This window comes from Pocillopora damicornis, chromosome 11 (assembly GCF_964200805.1).
Source record: "Pocillopora damicornis chromosome 11, jaPocDami1.2, whole genome shotgun sequence".
NCBI classification, from domain to species: Eukaryota; Metazoa; Cnidaria; class Anthozoa; order Scleractinia; family Pocilloporidae; genus Pocillopora; species Pocillopora damicornis.
Window position 1 is genome coordinate 11,088,762 of NC_142680.1, and position 18,435 is coordinate 11,107,196.

An 18,435-nucleotide genomic window follows, 5' to 3' on the forward strand; every position below is an offset into this window, starting at 1 on the left:
CATTCAAGATGGCGAATGTTTCGAATTTGGAAGAGCTTTTACAAAGTGAAAATGGACTTTTGAGAATAAACGAATGGTACCTTTGGTGTACTTGATATATTTACTAGACATCTATGTGAAAAGAAAATGAACGTTTTTTGGGTTTACATGCCCTTTAAGACGCGAACGAGTTATTGTGCGACAACAACACCGTAAAGACTCATCATGTCAATCGCTCAGATTTTTTAACGAAAACGTGGCTTTCTAGACGAGATCTTTAGTAAAAAGCATTTCTTTTTATTTGCAACAAAGTTTATAAGGATCTTAAGGCGAATAAAGCGAAGTAAACCTCACCAACGACTCTAACAGCTTCAGACGCAAACGAGTTATTGTGTGACAACAACACCGTAAAGACTCATCATGTCAATCGCTCAGTTTTTTTTTAACGAAAACTTGGCTTTCTAGACAAGATCTCTAGTAAAAAGCGTTTCTTTTTATTTGCAACAAAGTTTATAAGGATCTTAAGGCGAATAAAGCGAAGTAAACCTCACCAATGACTCTAACGGGAGTTACTACATCACGGGCGACGAGCGGGGATAGAAAAAACGACCCAAATATGAGCGGTCAGCGGTGAAACAGCTTTTATACTTCATATAGAGACATATAATTTGTTGTTCCAGAGACAATCGTGTTGTAAAGCCGAAATGTTAACAGTTTACTTCACAGTTTAAGCAATTTTTAAAAAGTGTTGATTGAACTCATATCTTTTACTGCTTTAATAAACAATGGAGGCTTCGGAGAGGGAGTCAGCGGCATTCGGAAAGGCACCAAGAATAATTATATATATGGTTTGTAGCTAACTGCGTGACGAAAAAAAAGTATCATGATTTCCGGTTGTCAAAAATGTCAATCAAATTTGGCAGGAACTTGGTTTTCGCACTGTAGTTTGCTTTTCCTGGAAGATTTTGCCATGGATGAAGACCAAAAGCCAACAATGTTAAGAGATTTAGAGATCGACTTTTTGAAAGAACATCTCAATGGCTTTTCTGTTGAAGGCAATTATTGTTTTGGATATTTCGAGGGAAACAGAGCAGAGATGGATAATCTGTTAGTTTCATTTCAGGCATTGAACTCCACGTGTTATGTACTTACAGAAAGCTATTCAAAAGAGAAAAACCACAACAGATTTTCTCAAACAGGTATATAATCTTTCAGTATTTTAAAGTGCACAGATCTCGGTTTCCTATCCTGACTCTCCTAATTCTGGGATAATTTAATTGAGAAGAATCGCCGTCTTTCAGAGTTTATGGTAAATTTCTTCAAAGGCAGTCTTACGCGATTTGCGAGATGCTGCGTCTGAACTACCTATTTATATTTCATTTTAGTTTCTTTGTGTTTGTTGTTATTGCTGTTGTTATTTTTTTTATTCATTTATCTCTACCTAAAAGGTCTATTTGGTTTAAAAATAGCGGAAAGTGGCTTTGGTGCAAAGGTTTGGGTCAAAGGTCTGGCTCTTATTGACACCTTTACACGTAAACCGAAAATAAGGCATGTTGCTTAACAACTCCATCTGATTTCATTTGACAGTACCTCCTGTACTTGAAAACAACCGCGGAAATGTCTCCATACAGTTGTTTGGCCACCCCTTTTCAATCTCTAGCAGTGAAACTCGACATTGTATACATGGATCCACAAAGGTTGGTTACAATTACAGTAAATGGATTAGCACTGAAACATTCAAATTTTAAGTAAAAAAAGAGATCAATCGAGAAATGATAACGGAAACTGAGAGTCAAGAGGTTGAATTTAAGCTTATTCAAATGGACTGATTAATTTTCTTTTTACGAGGATCAAAATGTTACAGGAGTTTTAAGTTATATGTTTCATAACCAATTTACCCAAAGAAATATGAGGGGGAAGGGTGTTGGCAATAGTAGTGAAGTCAGTAAAAATCACAGATGATATCGCAGCTGGGAGAAGAATGTAATTTCATTTTGCTCTCGTAGAACACACCTGTATTAAAATCTTCTGTACCAATTAGGATGCCCGAGGAAGTTATACCTGCAAGAGTGACTACGCTAATGTACACGACTATGCAAGAAAAACTAGAATACACTTGCAGAATTCGAGAAAATTGGATTGCCCGGCAGTCATGCAGATTCGATGTATTCGGGTGTACAACGATTACTTCATCGACAAAGCAAGGTTCCTATCAGATAATAGCTTGGTGATGGCTAAGAAGGCTATTCTAAAAGAAATCAATGCCAAATCGAAGAGTGATGTAGGGTTTAGTTTCCGTACTTCGACTCGGTTCCACGTGAAGATCCCGTTAAGCTCTTCCCAGGTCAACCACCCTGTCGGGGACTCGTCCAAGATAGGACAATACGTCGATAAACGTGTAGTTGACAAAATCTGCGACCTCATAAAGCAAAATATAACTAACCTTTCTGAGGTGCAAAGGTCTCTTGATAAATATGTTCGGGAGGATCTATTTTCAGGCCATCCCGAGGAACGAAGGCCAAAGAAAACAAATAGGCGATACTACCCTTGTCGCCAGGACTTGCGAAACCACATTGCCAAGGCGATTTCAGCAGTGAAGTATTGCGATGACGACCAAGAAGCATTGGGTAAAAAAATAGAAGATTGGCAAACTAAGTCTCCCAAAAGCAACTTCTTTTACCTTACCAGAGACGCTGTCATTAACGAAAAAGATGAACCAAGACCTAGAACTCCTGAGGAAACCTTCCTCTTTGTACATCAAGAGCCATGGCAACAACGAATGCTTGAAAGATATGGTAGTGAACTGGCCCTGATGGACGCCACGTACAAAACGACAAGGTACGCAGTTCCTCTTTTTTTCGTTTGTGTACATACCAACGTGGGATACAAGGTTGTGGCTGAATTCATATGTCAGTCCGAAGATCTCTTTGACGTCCCATATCTTTTGTTCAATTATAGGAGAAATACCGCGGTCTGTAAGATTTGCAAAGACGACGATGGAGAGGATTGGCTTGGGTGCGATAGCTGTGGCCAGGTTTTCCATGCAAGTTGTCTGGATGTGCCTTTCGCGGAGACGCTTACGCAACATTTCACCTGCCCTAAGGGTGGCTTCTTGTCAGTACAAGTAGAGTTTAAATTTTAAAGCTGACTATAACAATGAACCAGATGATGAACTTAATATCATGTACAGACCTTAATTTGCAAGATAAGAAATACAGTCCTTGGTAGTCAATTAAGATAGATTTTCACGAGCGTCAATGGTGCAGAATCGTAACTTGATGGAGCCAACAGTGGACAACATCCCAGAATTCAAACTTTGTGATTTTTTTCTCGGCTTAAACGCAAAGTCAGTTCTTAGTACCTTTCGGATGCCACCGATGCCTTCATTGTTTATTGAAGCAGTAAAAGATATATGTACAATCAACACTTTTGAATTGCTTAACATTTTATTTAGCGAAGTAAACTGTTTACGCTTCGGCTTTACAACACGATTGTTTCCTGATACTACAAATGATCTGTCTATATATGAAGTATTAAAGTTGTTTCACCGCTGACCACTCGTATTTGGGTCGTTTTTTCTATCCCCGCTCGTCGCCCGTGATGTAGTAACTCCCGACTCTAACAGCTTCAGACGCGAACGAGTTGTGTGACAACAACACCTTAAAAACTCATCATGTCAATCGCTCTGTTTTTTTCACGAAAACTTGGCTTTCTAGACAAGATCTTTAGTAAAAAGTAATTCTTTTTATTTGAAACAAAGTTTATAAGGATCTTAAGGCGAATAAAGCTAAGTAAACCTCACCAATGACTCTAACAGCTTCAGACGCGAACGAGTTATTGTGTGACAACCATAGCAACCACGCGGAACCACATGTTTTTTTTTTAACTTTAAAGAAAGATTTTTTCGAGAACGTTTGATTTACGATAAAAACGATAAAATTCTATTTATTATAAAGATCAGATGAACATGTGAAAGTAATGTATATCATGCAATTACTCTGCTCTTGTAGGTCCGTTTAATCTCGACATCGATTTCAATAATTGGGCCGCTGTTCTTTCATCATTTTCATATTTCTCCCATAATCCAAACACCTTACTCTGTAATTGCCTAATAAAAAGAAATGCTTTTTACTAAAGATCTTGTCTAGAAAGCCAAGTTTTCGTTAAAAAAAACTGAGCGATTGACATGCTGAGTCTTAACGGTGTTGTTGTCACACAATAACTCGTTCGCGTCTGAAGCTGTTAGAGTCGTTGGTGAGGTTTACTTCGCTTTATTCGCCTTAAGATCCTTATAAACGTTGTTGCAAATAAAAATAATTGCATTTTACTAAAGATCTTGTCTAGAAAGCCAAGTTTTCGTTAAAAAATCTGAGCGATTGACGAGATGAGTCTTTACGGTGTTATTGTCGCACAATAACTCGTTCGTTATAGTCATTGGTGATGTTCACCAATGTTTACCGATGTTTAAGCTTCTGTTTGATGTTCACCAATGTTCGCCAGTGTTTCTTTACTAAATATCGTTTACTTCTCTGTATGTTTAACTTCTAATAAGTTGGATTGGATTGACGACCAACTCGCCGACGTCTCTACTCGATTTTATACGTCGGCGAGTTGGCGTCGGCGAGGCAAATTTCCCTTTCGTAAACGGTCGTTGCCATTTGAAACGGTCGATGCCATTTCTCGGAACGGTCGTTGCCATTGAAAACGGTTGATGCCATTTCTCATGACGGTCGATGCCATCGTAAAGGTCGATGCCAAGAAGGAACCGATATTTCCGACTCTCTCCGACGACATGCGTGACAATTAGAGCAATGCAGACTAGCTTTCCCACAAACCATCGCGATTTTTATCAAATCAAAATGGCGGACAAACCCGACAATTTTCTCAAAGATCTAATATCTTCAGCTATAAAAGAAGTCGAATCGAAAAGAAAATCTTTTGAATCGACCCAAATTACAAAGGAGAGTTTTCTGGCTTCGCTTCCAGATGATTCATTTTACTACCTGAAGGCAATTTCAGGAAATGGAGAAAAGTTCAAAGTGCACTTTTTGACCGAAGATATAACGAAAGAAAACCTGGAGCAATGGATATCCGAATATGAAGTGATAAACAGCATCTCAGTGAAGTTAAAGACAAAGAAGGCACCAACAAGCGGCTATGTGTTGCAAAACTACTATAGATGCCAACACAACACTCGCAACTGGAGTCCAAGTAAAGATCCACAGCAGAAATTGTACTTGAATCCATCTGCCAGAGTAAAGAACACCAATTGCCCCTTTCAGATGATAGTCAAAATAGACAGCGAGGGATGTTGTTCTGTGGACATAGAGTGGGACCACAACCATTCACTTGAAACTCTGGAGACCTCCAATTTCCGTGACCTTTCTCCTGAGTGCACAGAAAGGGTTTTGAAGCTGTTTGAAAGTGGGCATACACCAGCAACCGCAAGGCAACAGTACTTGAAAGAACTCAAAGAATCATGTCAGGATGAATTGGAATTTCACAGGAAAAAGGCCAATCGGGCAGTTATGCCAAGAAAAAGGGACTTTAGTTACCTCTACACGCAATTTGGTAAGGATAGGTATGGTGGACAGGGCGTTATGATGTTTGAAAGACTTGCCGAAAGGCTTGAACAATACAAGAAAGACAACCCTGAAGCTACTACTTGTTACCAGATATATGAAGGTGATAATACGCCTCTTATAATTGCTATTGTAACACCTCTCATGAACCGTGTACACAAGGAAGTGCAGCAGTCTGGTGAGATGGTTTTTGTTGATGCTACTTCTAATACAGAAGAGCACAATCTTAAAGTGTTTTTAATGTGCACAAACAATGTGTCTGGAGCACTTCCACTTGGCATCTTGATCACCAGTGATGAGCAGGAGCGTACACTTAAACAGGGCTTTGAAATGTTTCGGTCCTGTTTACCAGAGTATGCATTCAATGATCGTGGTCGGGAACAAGGCCCCCAAGTCATCCTTACAGACAACTGTAAAGAGGAAAGAAATGCTCTGAAGTCTGTTTGGCCAACATCTGTTTTACTTCTTTGCATCTTCCACATGCTCCAACAACTTTGGAGATGGCTTCACGAGAGCAAGAACAGTATCAGCCAAGCAGATAGACCCTATTTTCTCACCCTTTTCAAGAGGTCCTTATATGCCGAGACAAAACAAGATTTTGAGAACTGCTTCAGTGAACTTTTGAATGATGGCCGTTGCAAGAAATACCCAAATCTAGTCAGCTATTTGCAAAATCTATACAATGACAAAGAATCTTTTGCTCTATGCTTTAGAACTGAACTGCTTGTTAGAGGTAACCACACCAACAATTTTGCTGAGGCTCAGTTTTTGGTTCTTAAGGATGTAATTCTGCAGCGCACCAAAGAGTACAATGTTGTTGGGCTTCTAGACAAGCTGACTATTGATTTAGAAGATCACTACAAGAATAAGCTCCTTAGTATTGCTGATGGGAGTTTTGATGGCGTGTACAGACATCGTTTCTTTGGCAAAGGGAAAAACGGAAGCACAGGGTTTAAAGTCCCCGATAAAAAAGATCTTGATGCCTACCTCTCAACTGTAGAGAACTTTGGCAATAATGTATTCAAAGTTGGAAGCTCTTCAGATAGCAGTCACAGGTCAGTAGTGTTTTCTCTTAGCCGTCACAATAGCATAATGCTCTGATGGTACAAGAGGGCATGTGTGGGTGGGCATTATTTTCCTATCTTTCCCCCACTGTCTGATTCAAATTATCTTGATAGGGGAAGCAGTGCAGGGGGGGGGGAGGGGGCAGTGTTTCTAGGCTCCTCCCCTTTGGAGCAAAAATACATAAAACATAGGGACATAACATGCATAACATATGAGATACATGTAATTCATGCAGTTCATCCATATGCTGCATTCCAAGGATGTTGATTTAGCATAAGGAAGACCAAAACATGAGTAATATATTGTCCAGGGGGTGGGGTACCTTTAGTAATTTCCCTTCTTGGCAGGGTGTTGAGTTTTTTATAGCAGAGTAAGAGCAAGTCCTTACTCTGCTGTTAGGAATATTTCTATTAATATCTTAGCGGATCAACTAGTTGAAGGTCTAGAATGTATCTATTACAGATTGAAAAAACAAAAATTCCAGTTGTATTGAGATATTTATGAATTGTCTCATTGGTTCTTTGTCAGTTATACAGTGGACATGACTCTTGGGATATGTACCTGCACGGTTGGTAAAAACGGGAGCCCATGCAAACACCAGTATGTCCTGTGGGTGGCAAATCTAGCAGACTGCATAAACTTCATTCCAGTCAGTAACCCACATGAGAGGCAGAAATTGGCCTGGCTAGCAATAGGAAAGACACTTCCTGTTACTTGTTATAAGCCATTACGCTCTAGTGATGCTGGACAAACATCACAAACTGATGGTTCTAATGGTTTTGTAACAGAGGCATCCACTAGTATGGAAACAGCACAACAAGGGCCAAACTGCTCAACTGCTGAACTAATTCAGAGCAATGATGATGAGGATGAACATTCCACTGAACCAATACAGAGCAATGATGATGATGAGGATGATTCCATTGCAAATGCTGAACAATTGTTGAGAAACTCTTGTGAAAAAATAATTCAAAAGCTCCAAAGCTCAAGAGACCTTAATTTGGCTAAAGGTGTAATCAGGTTTGCAAAAAGGTTAACATCCTTAACCGCTGCTAGATCTATGCATTCTAATTTGGCAAGCGCTCTTTTTTCTTTCGGGTCCAGTGAGGTGAAAAAAACCGGAAATGGAAAAAAGATCCGAGTCCAGCCCAACAGAAAACGAAAGTGTGGTAGTGGAAGCCGTCAGGTTGTATCAAAAGGGCGACCAGTACAACTACAAGAACCAACCTCCAAGAGGAAGCGCACCCATGACTTGGCTAAAGCAGTACAAACAAATACTAAAAGTAGTAAGAAGTCTGGGTCCCATACTATGAAATCCAAGACAAAGCACATGCAAAGGAAAAAATAGGAAAACAGAGAAATCTTAGTGAATAAACAATGGAATGTTTGCATAATGTTTAACATAGAGGGAAATTCACTTAAGGCAAATTGCCTAGATTAAAAACCTCTCTCCTTGGATCTGCCCCTGAACAACAAGGTTATTAAAAAGATTGAGGTTTTGACATTGTAAATAAGTTTTAATTCATTCTTTCCTGTTAAAGTCTAACACAACATTTGTAATGATTTAAAATTTGGTTTGAACAGTAACATGATGTACATGTGCCAGAACTTATGGATTCTTCCATGGGTTCAGATAATTGGTACAATGCCATACAACCGTATAGTACCTTGTGGGTATGAAGGTTTGTTTGCTGATATCCTGATTGAGGAAAATTATAAGCAAAATTCAGCCATTGATTCACATGGGGCGCTAACTAATACTCAGGTAAATTAAGGCCTGGGCCTCCAGTTATTTCACCCAAAAAGTGGGGGGGGGTGGTCTATCTGAAGATTAAGCTTTACAAACGTAAAACTTTGAAAAGATTGAAGGTTTGAAATTGTAAATAAGTTTTCATTCATTCTTTCTTGTTAAAGTCTAACACAACATTGTAATGATTTAAAATTTGGTTTGAACAGTAACATGATGTACATGTGCTGCAATGACCACAATTAATTTCAAAAATCGATAATAATAATTTAAAAACAAAAACAGTTATGTATTATAGATTGATCCAATAGTCCTTTCAAATCATCTCCAGTTAAAATCACTAAATGCAGGATAGGTTAATTAAGCATGTGACTTTTGGTGTCTTATAAGATTTCGTTTCTCTGCAAAAGTCTTTTGACAATGATCACACTTGTTGCTGTCTTTATGTTTCTTGTCTTTATGCCTCTTTAGCTTTTGCTCATGGTCAAACGATTCATTGCATTCCTCGCAAATGCACTCATGACAACCTTTCTGGTGGTATTTGAAGTCCTTCTCCCTTGTGAACTGGGTGCTGCAGGTTGGACATTTTTTTATCTCTGCTATTCCCATATCAAGGTCTTCCCTTAAGCTCTGTGCTTTATCTTTCCAGTCCTATGAAGATCATAGCATGATATTTTAAAAGGGGGGAAATATATTAGGGAACAATTGTGTATTTTTGATCCCCCCTATTTTTTATATAAACTAGATTGCAAAGACAGTTTTTTTCACCCTCTATCATAATTTTTTGAGGATAATACCCCCTTGCCTCCCCCCCTTTCCTCAAAACCTGGATCCGCCACATGTAGGTTATTTCTAATTAAAATTTAGGTTAAATTAATTGGTACATTATAATGGGCCTTGCTATCCCCAAGGTATATTTAAGAGTTCTGTCTGGAAAAATAACAAGTCTGAACATTATATTACAAAATTGACATTCAGCTTGAGGTCCCAGCTTGATTCAAGATCAACATTCATAACCTAAAATACTTTTAATTGGAAAGTTTGACGAGAACATTTACACTCTCGGTCCTTACAAAGTTAGCCACATAAACCACACAGCAGTCCACTGAAATGGGGCAGGGTTAATACACAAACATTCGCAATGTTAGAAGTTTATAACTAACCTTTCGTCTGTCTGTCGGCAATTTCTTCCACATATTGCCAACCACTTTGGAAACCTGCCCGATTCCCGCCCCCTTTCCAAGTTTTTCCTTGACATCTGGCTGTGGAATGATACAAAGTACGAGGAAACTATATCAGCTTATATCGAATGTAATTTCAAGGCCTACAAGAATAATGAATACAAGTGCAACACTTACAGATAAGATATTTGTTAATGACATAAACGAAAATTTAAGATGCGGTTTATTTTTCACTGATATTTCTGATCACTTAATCTTAATCACTTGTAATCGGATGTAAAGGATGTAAGGGAAACAACATGTTTTAGACTATTTGAACAAGCACTTTATCCAGGCTGAAAATGATTGAATATTTCGGGAAATACAAAACAAACTCACCGCAACTGACTGCATAAAGGAGTTCCACCCCGTTGGCTTCTTAACTGATTTTTTTTTTGTTTCTGCACAAGAAGAATGGGTTCGTTCTGTTTCAGCTGGCTCAACTCTCGCGCACGTGGATTGCTCCGCCATCTTATAAACAACACTGCCCGGAAATGACGTCCGAGCGTGCCAACAGCGTACGAGCTATTCACGAGGGCTGTCGTCTGCTCGGCTAGTTTTAGAAATGGCATCGACCGTTTCAAATGGCAACGACTGTTCTGAGAAATGGCATCGACCGTTTCAAATGGCAACGACCGTTTACGAAAGGGAAATTTGCGTCGGCGAGTTGGTCCGTCGGCGAGTTGACTGGTTACCGAAAGAACACCCTTTTAGGGCACTGATTGATGGCTGAGTAAGGAAATGACAGTCCTGAGAGCGATATAACCATTCCTACAGTGGTAACAAACAGAAGAAATATGGCTGGAAGCTTGAGGTTTCCCAGAACATACACAGTGCTAACCTAGAAAAAAAAAAAAGGTAAATTTAAATAGAAGCATATGAGAACTTTGTGGGAGATGTGTTGGCCAAATGGTTAGCTTGCTGAACTCTGGCTTGATAGGAGGTCTGGCTTTGAGACCTGGCCAGGACATTGGGTTGTGTTATTGAGCAAGAAACATAACACTTTCTCAGTGCCCCTCTCTCTCTCTCTCTCTCTCTCTCTCTCTCTCTCTCTCTCTCTCTCTCTCTCTCTCTCTCTCTCTCTCTCTCTCTCTCTCTCTCTCTCTCTCCATCCAGGGCTCAGTTGTTCAAAGCTGGGTTAAGATAACCCAGGGTCAGTGTGAAATCTGATTTCAGATCATTCAGGAGAATTCTTTTGTCTACAATTTGAGGATTGAATGCTCTAAAAAGCATAGAGAAAATTATCCCAAAAAAAGGCTTTTAAACAAAGGAATAAAGAAACCAAGAATAAAATGTAAACCTACACTGTATGTTAGCACTAATCACCTTTCAAACAATTGGGCCCAGAATTAAGAGAAGGTACCAACCAAATTTGTCAGGGAAGCCTGATAAAATTTTGGGGGGGTTATCCTTGTGATGGATTGGTATCACATTCAGGGGGGTTGCTTGGCTCAAGTACAAACTTTCCCTTAATTATCTTCTAATCAGAATTTTAACAGTATTTAATCAGCAAATTGATTGAATTTCACTGAGCACACTCACCATATAAGAAGTCAACAGCACAACTCCAAAGACACACAGGACACTTATAAAGACATCTGGGGGTGTTTGTGTTCCAGCTCGACCCATAATAGGCATAAAGACGTCAAACATAGCAAATGTCAAATACATACAGAACTGAACAGGTACTAGTGTAGCTAAGAGATACATAAACAAAAACGCTCCAATATTTTCATGACTTGTCTTTGCAGTTAATACATTGTCCCATATAACAACTCCTATAATCAGTGGAAAGATGATGAAGAGCAATGGTAAATGTGCTGAAGCCAGGCGATAATATGACATTATCAACATGGCTATTGTCCAGACAAGGAAAGCAGCGTAAAATGTTTCTACTTCTTTCTTCATAAGTTGGTTAGATATCCTTTCCTTGAGAGGAATGTTGTCTTCTTTCTTCTCTGACACAGCTTTTTCCTTTTTTCCTGAAAAAAACATTGAAAACACTATCTTTTGGTAAAGGTAATTTCCATCTTCATTTTTGGATCTGTGACTAGTCCTCAATAAATTTATAAGATTTTTGAAGATGATGCTGAGATGCAGTATGGCAAAGTATCCCACAACATGAAAAAAGATCCAGTCCAAACTTAAACTGGTAGGAAATGCTTATGCATAGCCCATTGTTGGTGGTTTTTTTTTGCTTGATTTGACTTTTAACCTGTTCCGCTTCACTGGAAGCATAACAAGTGTGCATAGCCACTGTTCTCCCTTATTTTAAGTAAAACAGGTATGTTAAATTTTCAGACCAATCCTTTAAAATGTTGAATTTTCCAGAATATCAAGTGATTTTAGGCAGTAACAAGAGGTGCTACTAGTGATGAATTTTACCAGTTACTGCCTGAAAAGGAGGACACTACACAGCTAAGTGCTACAAATTCTGCCATAAGAAACTGAAAACAGAGATCAAAATGAAAATATAAATTTTGGTTCTTTGTTCTTTTTTCTTGGTTCTTTTCATATGTTGAACAATCAAACCAATGAATTAAGACATTGATAAATCTTTAACCCAACAAAATAAAATTCACTTTCAATGGAGACAAATAATGAAATTCAAATGGGTGCAAACAAAGACTTGAGATGATCAGTTCACCCCAATAACATTATGCAGACCAAAAAGGGGGCAAAACAATACTAACTTTTCTGTTGACCCATTAACCCCTTAGGGAGACTAGCATCTCATTTCTCCCCATGCTGTCCAGGTGTTTCAAAATGTATTGAAGTCTGCATTAGATGCAGCAAAAGTATGTGAGTGGGAAAAGTTCATTAAAAGGCCAAAAGGTGATTATTTTGATCAGAGTAACCAGGGACATGTTATTAAGTATGCGGTGAAACTCTGGCGGTCAACAGCTTGTCTTGAAGTCCCTGACTGTCACCCCCAGATCAAATATATTGGTCATAACAAAAAAAAGGAAATTGTCAAATTTTCTTTGCTTGTCACTAAATTGTCAACTAGATTGTGTCTACCTTTGCCACAATAGACTTCTTCTTCTTTCTGAGAAAATGAACCAAACCAATGCCCAGTATAGATGGTGCTGTGTACACTGCCAAGAGTAGGTAGGGTCGGCAGTACCAAGTTAGTGAGTGACCTGAGTATGTCAGAAGGACACCTACAGCCACAGAAAATGATGTTCCAACTATCCATGAGAGTAATAGGATGAACAGAGAGATGATAAGGTCTCCTATACCAGATGTGAGTCTTAATACTTTGCCTGATGAAAAACAACAGTAAAAAAGAGTGTTAAGGCTTTCAGTTGCAGTGTACTTTAAGATCCACAATCTTGTAAAAATTGTATGACACCCCTCATCAATGCCATTTTTCCTATAACAGTAGGAAACTGGCTTAACAGAAAATTGAAAATGTTGACAATATTATCAACATGCATGGAAACAATGAACAGAATATAAAAGCTTACCAGTCCCAAAAATGACCTAATCATATTTTACGAAATGCTCTAAAAGAGTTGATAAAAAAAAAATTAAAAAAAAAAAACACCTATTGTTACCTTGTTTATTTTGTGTAGCTTTGATTTTTTTTTAGACCACAAAACTTTGATTAATTCACATATGGAAAAGAAGATGTACTCAGGTCAGCTCTAAGGCCTATGCTTTCATAGCTCATTGTACAAAATTTAGAAAATGTAGAATGTTAATAATAGATATCTATTTGTAGATTATCCCTTACCCTCCTCAAAGATGGTTCTCTTTGCTGGAAAACGAAGGAATTTTTTCATAAGACAAAGAACTGCCACAAAAGCTGATGTCAGATTTATCACAAAACCAATTCTTTCAGGGTAATGTACCACAAAAATTCCCAGGAAGTCGAAAAACGCCATGGAACCATGATGATACTCTCCAGGGTCAGCCAGAAATGGTGAATTAGCTATGCTCTTGACCAAAGCCAGTATGTTATCACCAGCACGCTGAATAGAGCCTGGAGTAACAGCAGCTGGTGTATCGTAATTTGTGTGATAAACATAACCATTGGCAATATAGGCAAGGTCCATTCCTACACATCAGAAAATTATTAGTATGCTAACCAGATTGGTTCAATGCAAAAGAGATTTTCACTAAGATTACAATCAACCAGTCAATAAGGTAATCAGTGAATAATGAATTGATCAAATACTAACCAGTCATTCAGTCAGCTAAGGAGCATTTCATTCATTCATTCAGTTGGTCAGTCAGTAAGTCAGTCAGTCAGTCAGTCATTCAATCAGTCATTCAATCAGTCAGTCAATCTGTCAGTGTGAGAGAGTAATTCAGTCAGTAGGTCAGTAAGTTGTTCAGTAAGCCAGCCATCAAGTTGTTTATTCAATCATTCATTCAGACAACCAGTCAATAAGTCATTTATTCACTTAGTCAGTCATTCAGTCATTCAATCAGTCTCTAGGTGTCAGTCTATAATTCAGATACCTGGTACTTAGCCAATGTCCCTGTAAATCCTGAAATCAGTGTCACTAGGTATGATTCCACTTTGAAAGACATCTTGGCCCAGAGCTTGTGCACAGGGGTGTGGGGCTACCTCTGAATATGTCTTGATCAGCAAAGGATGTTCAGGACCTGCCTGAAATAACACTTCCCTTCCACCTGGATTGAAAAGATAAATCAACCAAAATCAACCAAAATAATAACATAATTACAGGAGTGTAAGTGGGTAAACAAAAATTGTAAGGAAAGTCTGATGAAATGCTGGGGCTAACCTGTACTATGGACCATTGTGAAATAATTTCAGTGAATTTTCTGGAATCTCTAGGCACAGTGGCACACCATCCCTTGCTTTACCCTTTCCTAGCTTCCCCTTTTTTTCTTGCTTTTGCCTCATGCCCTTGCATGGCTTATGCAATGCTCACACTTGTTTTCATTTTTATATCCACAGATTGCTCAAATATCTCTTCCAAACATTCCTGAATTGTAGAAATCTGTCATAAATTTTAAGTGTTCATTTGAACACAGTTCATCTAGATTGTTCGATACATATTATTACAACTGTAACATATCCTGCTAAAATGGCAATTTTAAACATTTTATGTCCCTGTCAAAGGACAGTCAGTGGAAAAAGTTTCAAGCCTAACTCTTCTACTTGCCTCTAAACCAAGGCAAATAGTTGCGTCATTTTTCCATTCTTCCAAATTTTGCCACTGAATTGTACTGTTGATATGGCTTCACAAGTAAGCCCGTGAGAATCCATGATGCACACAAACATTTTATAATTCTGTAACATGTAAGGGCACATTAAACTGCCACTCTCTTAGTGACCATTTTCCCATTATTACCAAAGCCACTGAATACATAACTTTCATTTTTCCTTTTCACATTTTGATTTTCTTCCCCTTCTAGGAAAGTTTGAACGTTACTGTCTGTAAGCAATAGGGATTTTTCGGTTTTTTGGCAGCCATAATCTGAGGAAATTCTGACAAACAACAGTGAGGACTTTGCCATTCATTCATCAACATGACTGAGTGGTGCAAAAGCCGAGTGACGTGTAAGCAGCTGATTAGTGATATCAAACACTCGTGAAAAAAAAACGTATTTTTTTTTCACCTGTGTTGTTATGGCTTTTCTTAGGGCTGGTAATCCCTATATAACACCGCAGTTTATGTAATAAAATTTACTAGCATGTAGTTGAAACATCGCCATCCATATTCGAAGTGAGTACATTATGAGATAAACAACAATACTCAATAAGAGCAGCATATTTTAATACGAAAAAAATGGCATAATGTTGCAACTGGAACTATTGGATGTATGGAGATCTTTGGGGTGTCTACTTTAGCTGTGCTTAACAATGTTGCTCTTGCTTTCAATTTGCTAAATGGCACTTCCTGTTATGTAACTAATAAATACAACTGTAACCTCGCCTGTTTTTTCCTCCATCACTTCAAAATGTTTCAGCTGGGTAATTGATTGGCCAAGCAGAGGAAAATTAAAAAGAGCTTAATTCTCATTTTGAGTTCCTTACCCTGTACATTCTAACTAGTATTAATAGTCTCCACACTGTTGCCCTTACATTTTCCATGCTACTGACAAGGAGAATTTGTTTGACAATCAGGAACTACTTAAATTGGTGATTATTTCCTACATTCTGATAACCTTTACATTTGAATCAAGGTTGATACTGTAAGGAGAAATTAGAAGTAAATCACTCTTAGGGGTTAAAGGTTAAAGTTCATCTTTGAACACTTCCTAAAGGAAGTTTAATCTCTTTATACCAGTTGAAAAATCTTGCAAAAATATGAGAGTTGCTACAAACAAATGTTAAACTTTTGCTACATGAGATAGCTCATACAATGTACTGTAAAACAAAACCTTGCGGATGAATATAATCAATACTTTACATAATGACATACATGTATCAAAGCACAGCATTACCAGCAATACTTCAATTGTTCCATTCTTCAGTCAGGCTTGTTTCACATGATCTAATCGTTTAAGTTAAGTCAAAGTTTACAACATTAATTTCACCATTCCTGCAAAACTCAAATACCTCAATCAGTGGAATATCTTTCTCACAACAACGATATTGGTCGACAACTACCAACAGATTGTACCACTGGCTTGATAAACATCCTTTGTTGTAACTGTCAGATGCTTTCTCTTCAGCAAATTCCTCTGATGACAAAGTTTCTATAGATTCAAGGACTTTCTCTTGTACTTGCCAGTCAAGGGTCACTCCAAGAGCTGGTGAGATCAGTAACCAGGCAACAGGAGAGTGCTCCTTTAACACATTGTCATTGTCAACACTGTGAGATGACATTCTCAGTTTTTGTTGAAAATGAACTATGAATTCCTTAAGGTCCAAACTCACTGCACTTGATGAAAGGGGGTACTTCTTGTCCTACATAGATAAACAAATTCTCAGCACTGAAGTAAAGTACTTTATGAAATTACAGCATTTCTAGCTTTAATATTATGGAAATTTTGATAAATATATGTTAATAACTTAGCTACAGTTACTGAGATATATCATCCAATTTCATGGGCCCACTGGGAAACAGTGCAAGACAAGCTGACAAAAGATGTCTGGCTTTAGCTATGCTACTGCAAAACGTCCACAGCCACACACAAAGACAAAATACATGCACTTCCCCACAACCTTCACGACAAGTTCCAGACAATTTTATATCTGGACTGGTTGGAAAGCCTGATTGAGAACTCACTATGAACAAAAGGTTACTAATAGATTGCAGGACAAATCATCGTAGAACTGGACAAAACACAAAGTTACTAATGCTTAGACTACATGACAAATCTGCCAAATTTTTATGAGTCAATTTTCAAACATAGACACATTTTTGTAGAAGGCAGAATCATTCAACAAAACAGGCAGGAGTCTCCACACAACACTGACTGAACACTGACAAGAGACACTGACCATCATTTTAACTAGAAACCTGTTCTATATTTAACCTGAGTCTAGTACAACCAATTCATTTATGTTAGTTCATCAAAGCCACCAACCTTCTAGTTACTAGAATAAATTACCTTTAACTGATATTCAGATTCATCATGACAGCATCCCTTCAATCCATACACAGCTCCTGAGATATAATCATACATTCCTACCACCTCACTAGCAACCACTGACACTATTGTATCCTGGATGCCATACAGAATGGAAATCTTCCCACATAGATCAATATCACTGTGTTTAGCATTTTTTGAATGTTCCTTATCAGTGCAGAGAATGGACATCACTGTCTCCAAGTTCAGATTTAGGGTAAAAGTATTTGAAACTGGCCTTTGGCTGTAAATGCCATCCTTAACCAGAGTCAAAGGCTTTATTTGCAGCTCTGTCTCAAGCAATCTCTCTAAAAATTTCTTTTTGCCAACAAAATCACCCTCCTTAATGCTATATGCATGAGGAATGAGAGGTGCAGTTGAATCCCTGAGGTTTGAAATATTGTCACTGTTTAGCCACCAATCACCTTTACAGACTAAATCGCTTTGCAAACTTTCTCTGCCATACATACCATTAACATCCACCTTGGTTTCCAACTCACTTAGTACATTGCAAGTTGGACTTAACTTTGATTCTCTGTCAAAATAATCTGAGACAATACAATGTTCAGACTCTGAAGATTTCATGTCACTATCCCAGTGGGATACTCTTATCGATTTACTTAATTTGCTATTAACAAAAGTCTCATTGGAAACATTTGCTTCTTCACAGCTAAATTGCTGGAGGATACCTCTGTTTTGTGGTTCTGCTTCCACACAACAAACATTGTTTCGAGAAGAATCAGTACTTCTTGTAGAAGAGGTCTTGTTTAAAGATTGTGTTTTAACTAGTCTTGAAATTTCAATATTTTCCGCACTCTGTCGCTCGTTTGCTTCTCGTGCTTTATGTTTTGAAGTTACGCGATGTAATTCAAATTCCGGAAGAACTGAATAACATGATTGTTCAGGTGCTCTTCGCGATTCCATTCGTGAGTCTTCTCTTGATTCCAAATGATGAGCGGGTGGATAACATTCTCTTCTCGCAAAATTCCACATGAAATTCCACATCATGGTCCCAAGATGATGACATTGTGGAATAGAAGAAGGCCCGATTTGGGGAATATGGAAGGGCCACAGTAGTTTCTTGGTTGCATCCCTGTCGACTGAACTGACCTCCTCGTTATAACCTTGACTATTACGCTTTATATCCAGGAATGCAGCAGAAAATTGTTTCGTATTTAGTGGAAACATTTCTTATCAATGTCAGAAACAATTTCTACATGGAACGTCCGCCATCTTGAACATGAGTATGCTACTTGTCAGCAAATAAAACCAAGCTGCGCATATT

General features: G+C 38.2%; 5 protein-coding genes across 5 annotated transcripts in view; 2 read left to right on the forward strand and 3 right to left on the reverse strand.

Annotated features, from left to right (window-relative positions):
- The first annotated feature begins 730 nt into the window (after positions 1-730).
- LOC149037492 (uncharacterized) lies at positions 731-3,121 on the forward strand. The gene is made up of 4 exons (XM_089186335.1): positions 731-1,178; positions 1,567-1,676; positions 2,021-2,817; positions 2,938-3,121. Exons 1-4 carry the CDS (start codon positions 863-865, stop codon positions 3,119-3,121), a joined length of 1,407 nt encoding a protein of 468 aa, XP_089042461.1. The 5' UTR covers positions 731-862.
- A 1,472-nt stretch (positions 3,122-4,593) lies between these two features.
- LOC149037493 (uncharacterized) lies at positions 4,594-9,289 on the forward strand. The gene is made up of 2 exons (XM_089187762.1): positions 4,594-6,616; positions 7,155-9,289. The coding sequence occupies exons 1-2, from the start codon at positions 4,731-4,733 to the stop codon at positions 7,972-7,974; spliced, it is 2,706 nt and encodes a 901-aa protein (XP_089043888.1). The 5' UTR covers positions 4,594-4,730; the 3' UTR covers positions 7,975-9,289.
- Positions 8,490-10,291, reverse strand: LOC149037494 (uncharacterized). The gene is made up of 3 exons (XM_089187819.1): positions 9,933-10,291; positions 9,537-9,635; positions 8,490-9,024 (listed from the first exon to the last, which is right to left on the reverse strand). Exons 1-3 carry the CDS (start codon positions 10,062-10,064, stop codon positions 8,734-8,736), a joined length of 522 nt encoding a protein of 173 aa, XP_089043945.1. The 5' UTR covers positions 10,065-10,291; the 3' UTR covers positions 8,490-8,733.
- The window catches only part of LOC149037495 (endoplasmic reticulum metallopeptidase 1-like), a 58,477-nt gene continuing 50,278 nt past the window's right edge, over positions 10,237-18,435 (reverse strand). Inside the window, exons 3-6 of the mRNA XM_089187809.1 lie at positions 13,333-13,656; positions 12,615-12,859; positions 11,136-11,567; positions 10,237-10,434 (exon numbers count right to left, since the gene is read on the reverse strand). Coding sequence (XP_089043935.1) covers positions 10,285-10,434; positions 11,136-11,567; positions 12,615-12,859; positions 13,333-13,654 — 1,149 coding nt within the window. The 5' untranslated portion in view covers positions 13,655-13,656 and the 3' untranslated portion in view covers positions 10,237-10,284. The remainder of the gene's footprint in view (positions 10,435-11,135; positions 11,568-12,614; positions 12,860-13,332; positions 13,657-18,435) is intronic.
- On the reverse strand, positions 15,835-18,392 carry LOC149037496 (uncharacterized). Its single transcript, XM_089187787.1, has 2 exons — positions 17,133-18,392; positions 15,835-16,485 (listed from the first exon to the last, which is right to left on the reverse strand). The coding sequence occupies exons 1-2, from the start codon at positions 18,336-18,338 to the stop codon at positions 16,078-16,080; spliced, it is 1,614 nt and encodes a 537-aa protein (XP_089043913.1). The 5' UTR covers positions 18,339-18,392; the 3' UTR covers positions 15,835-16,077.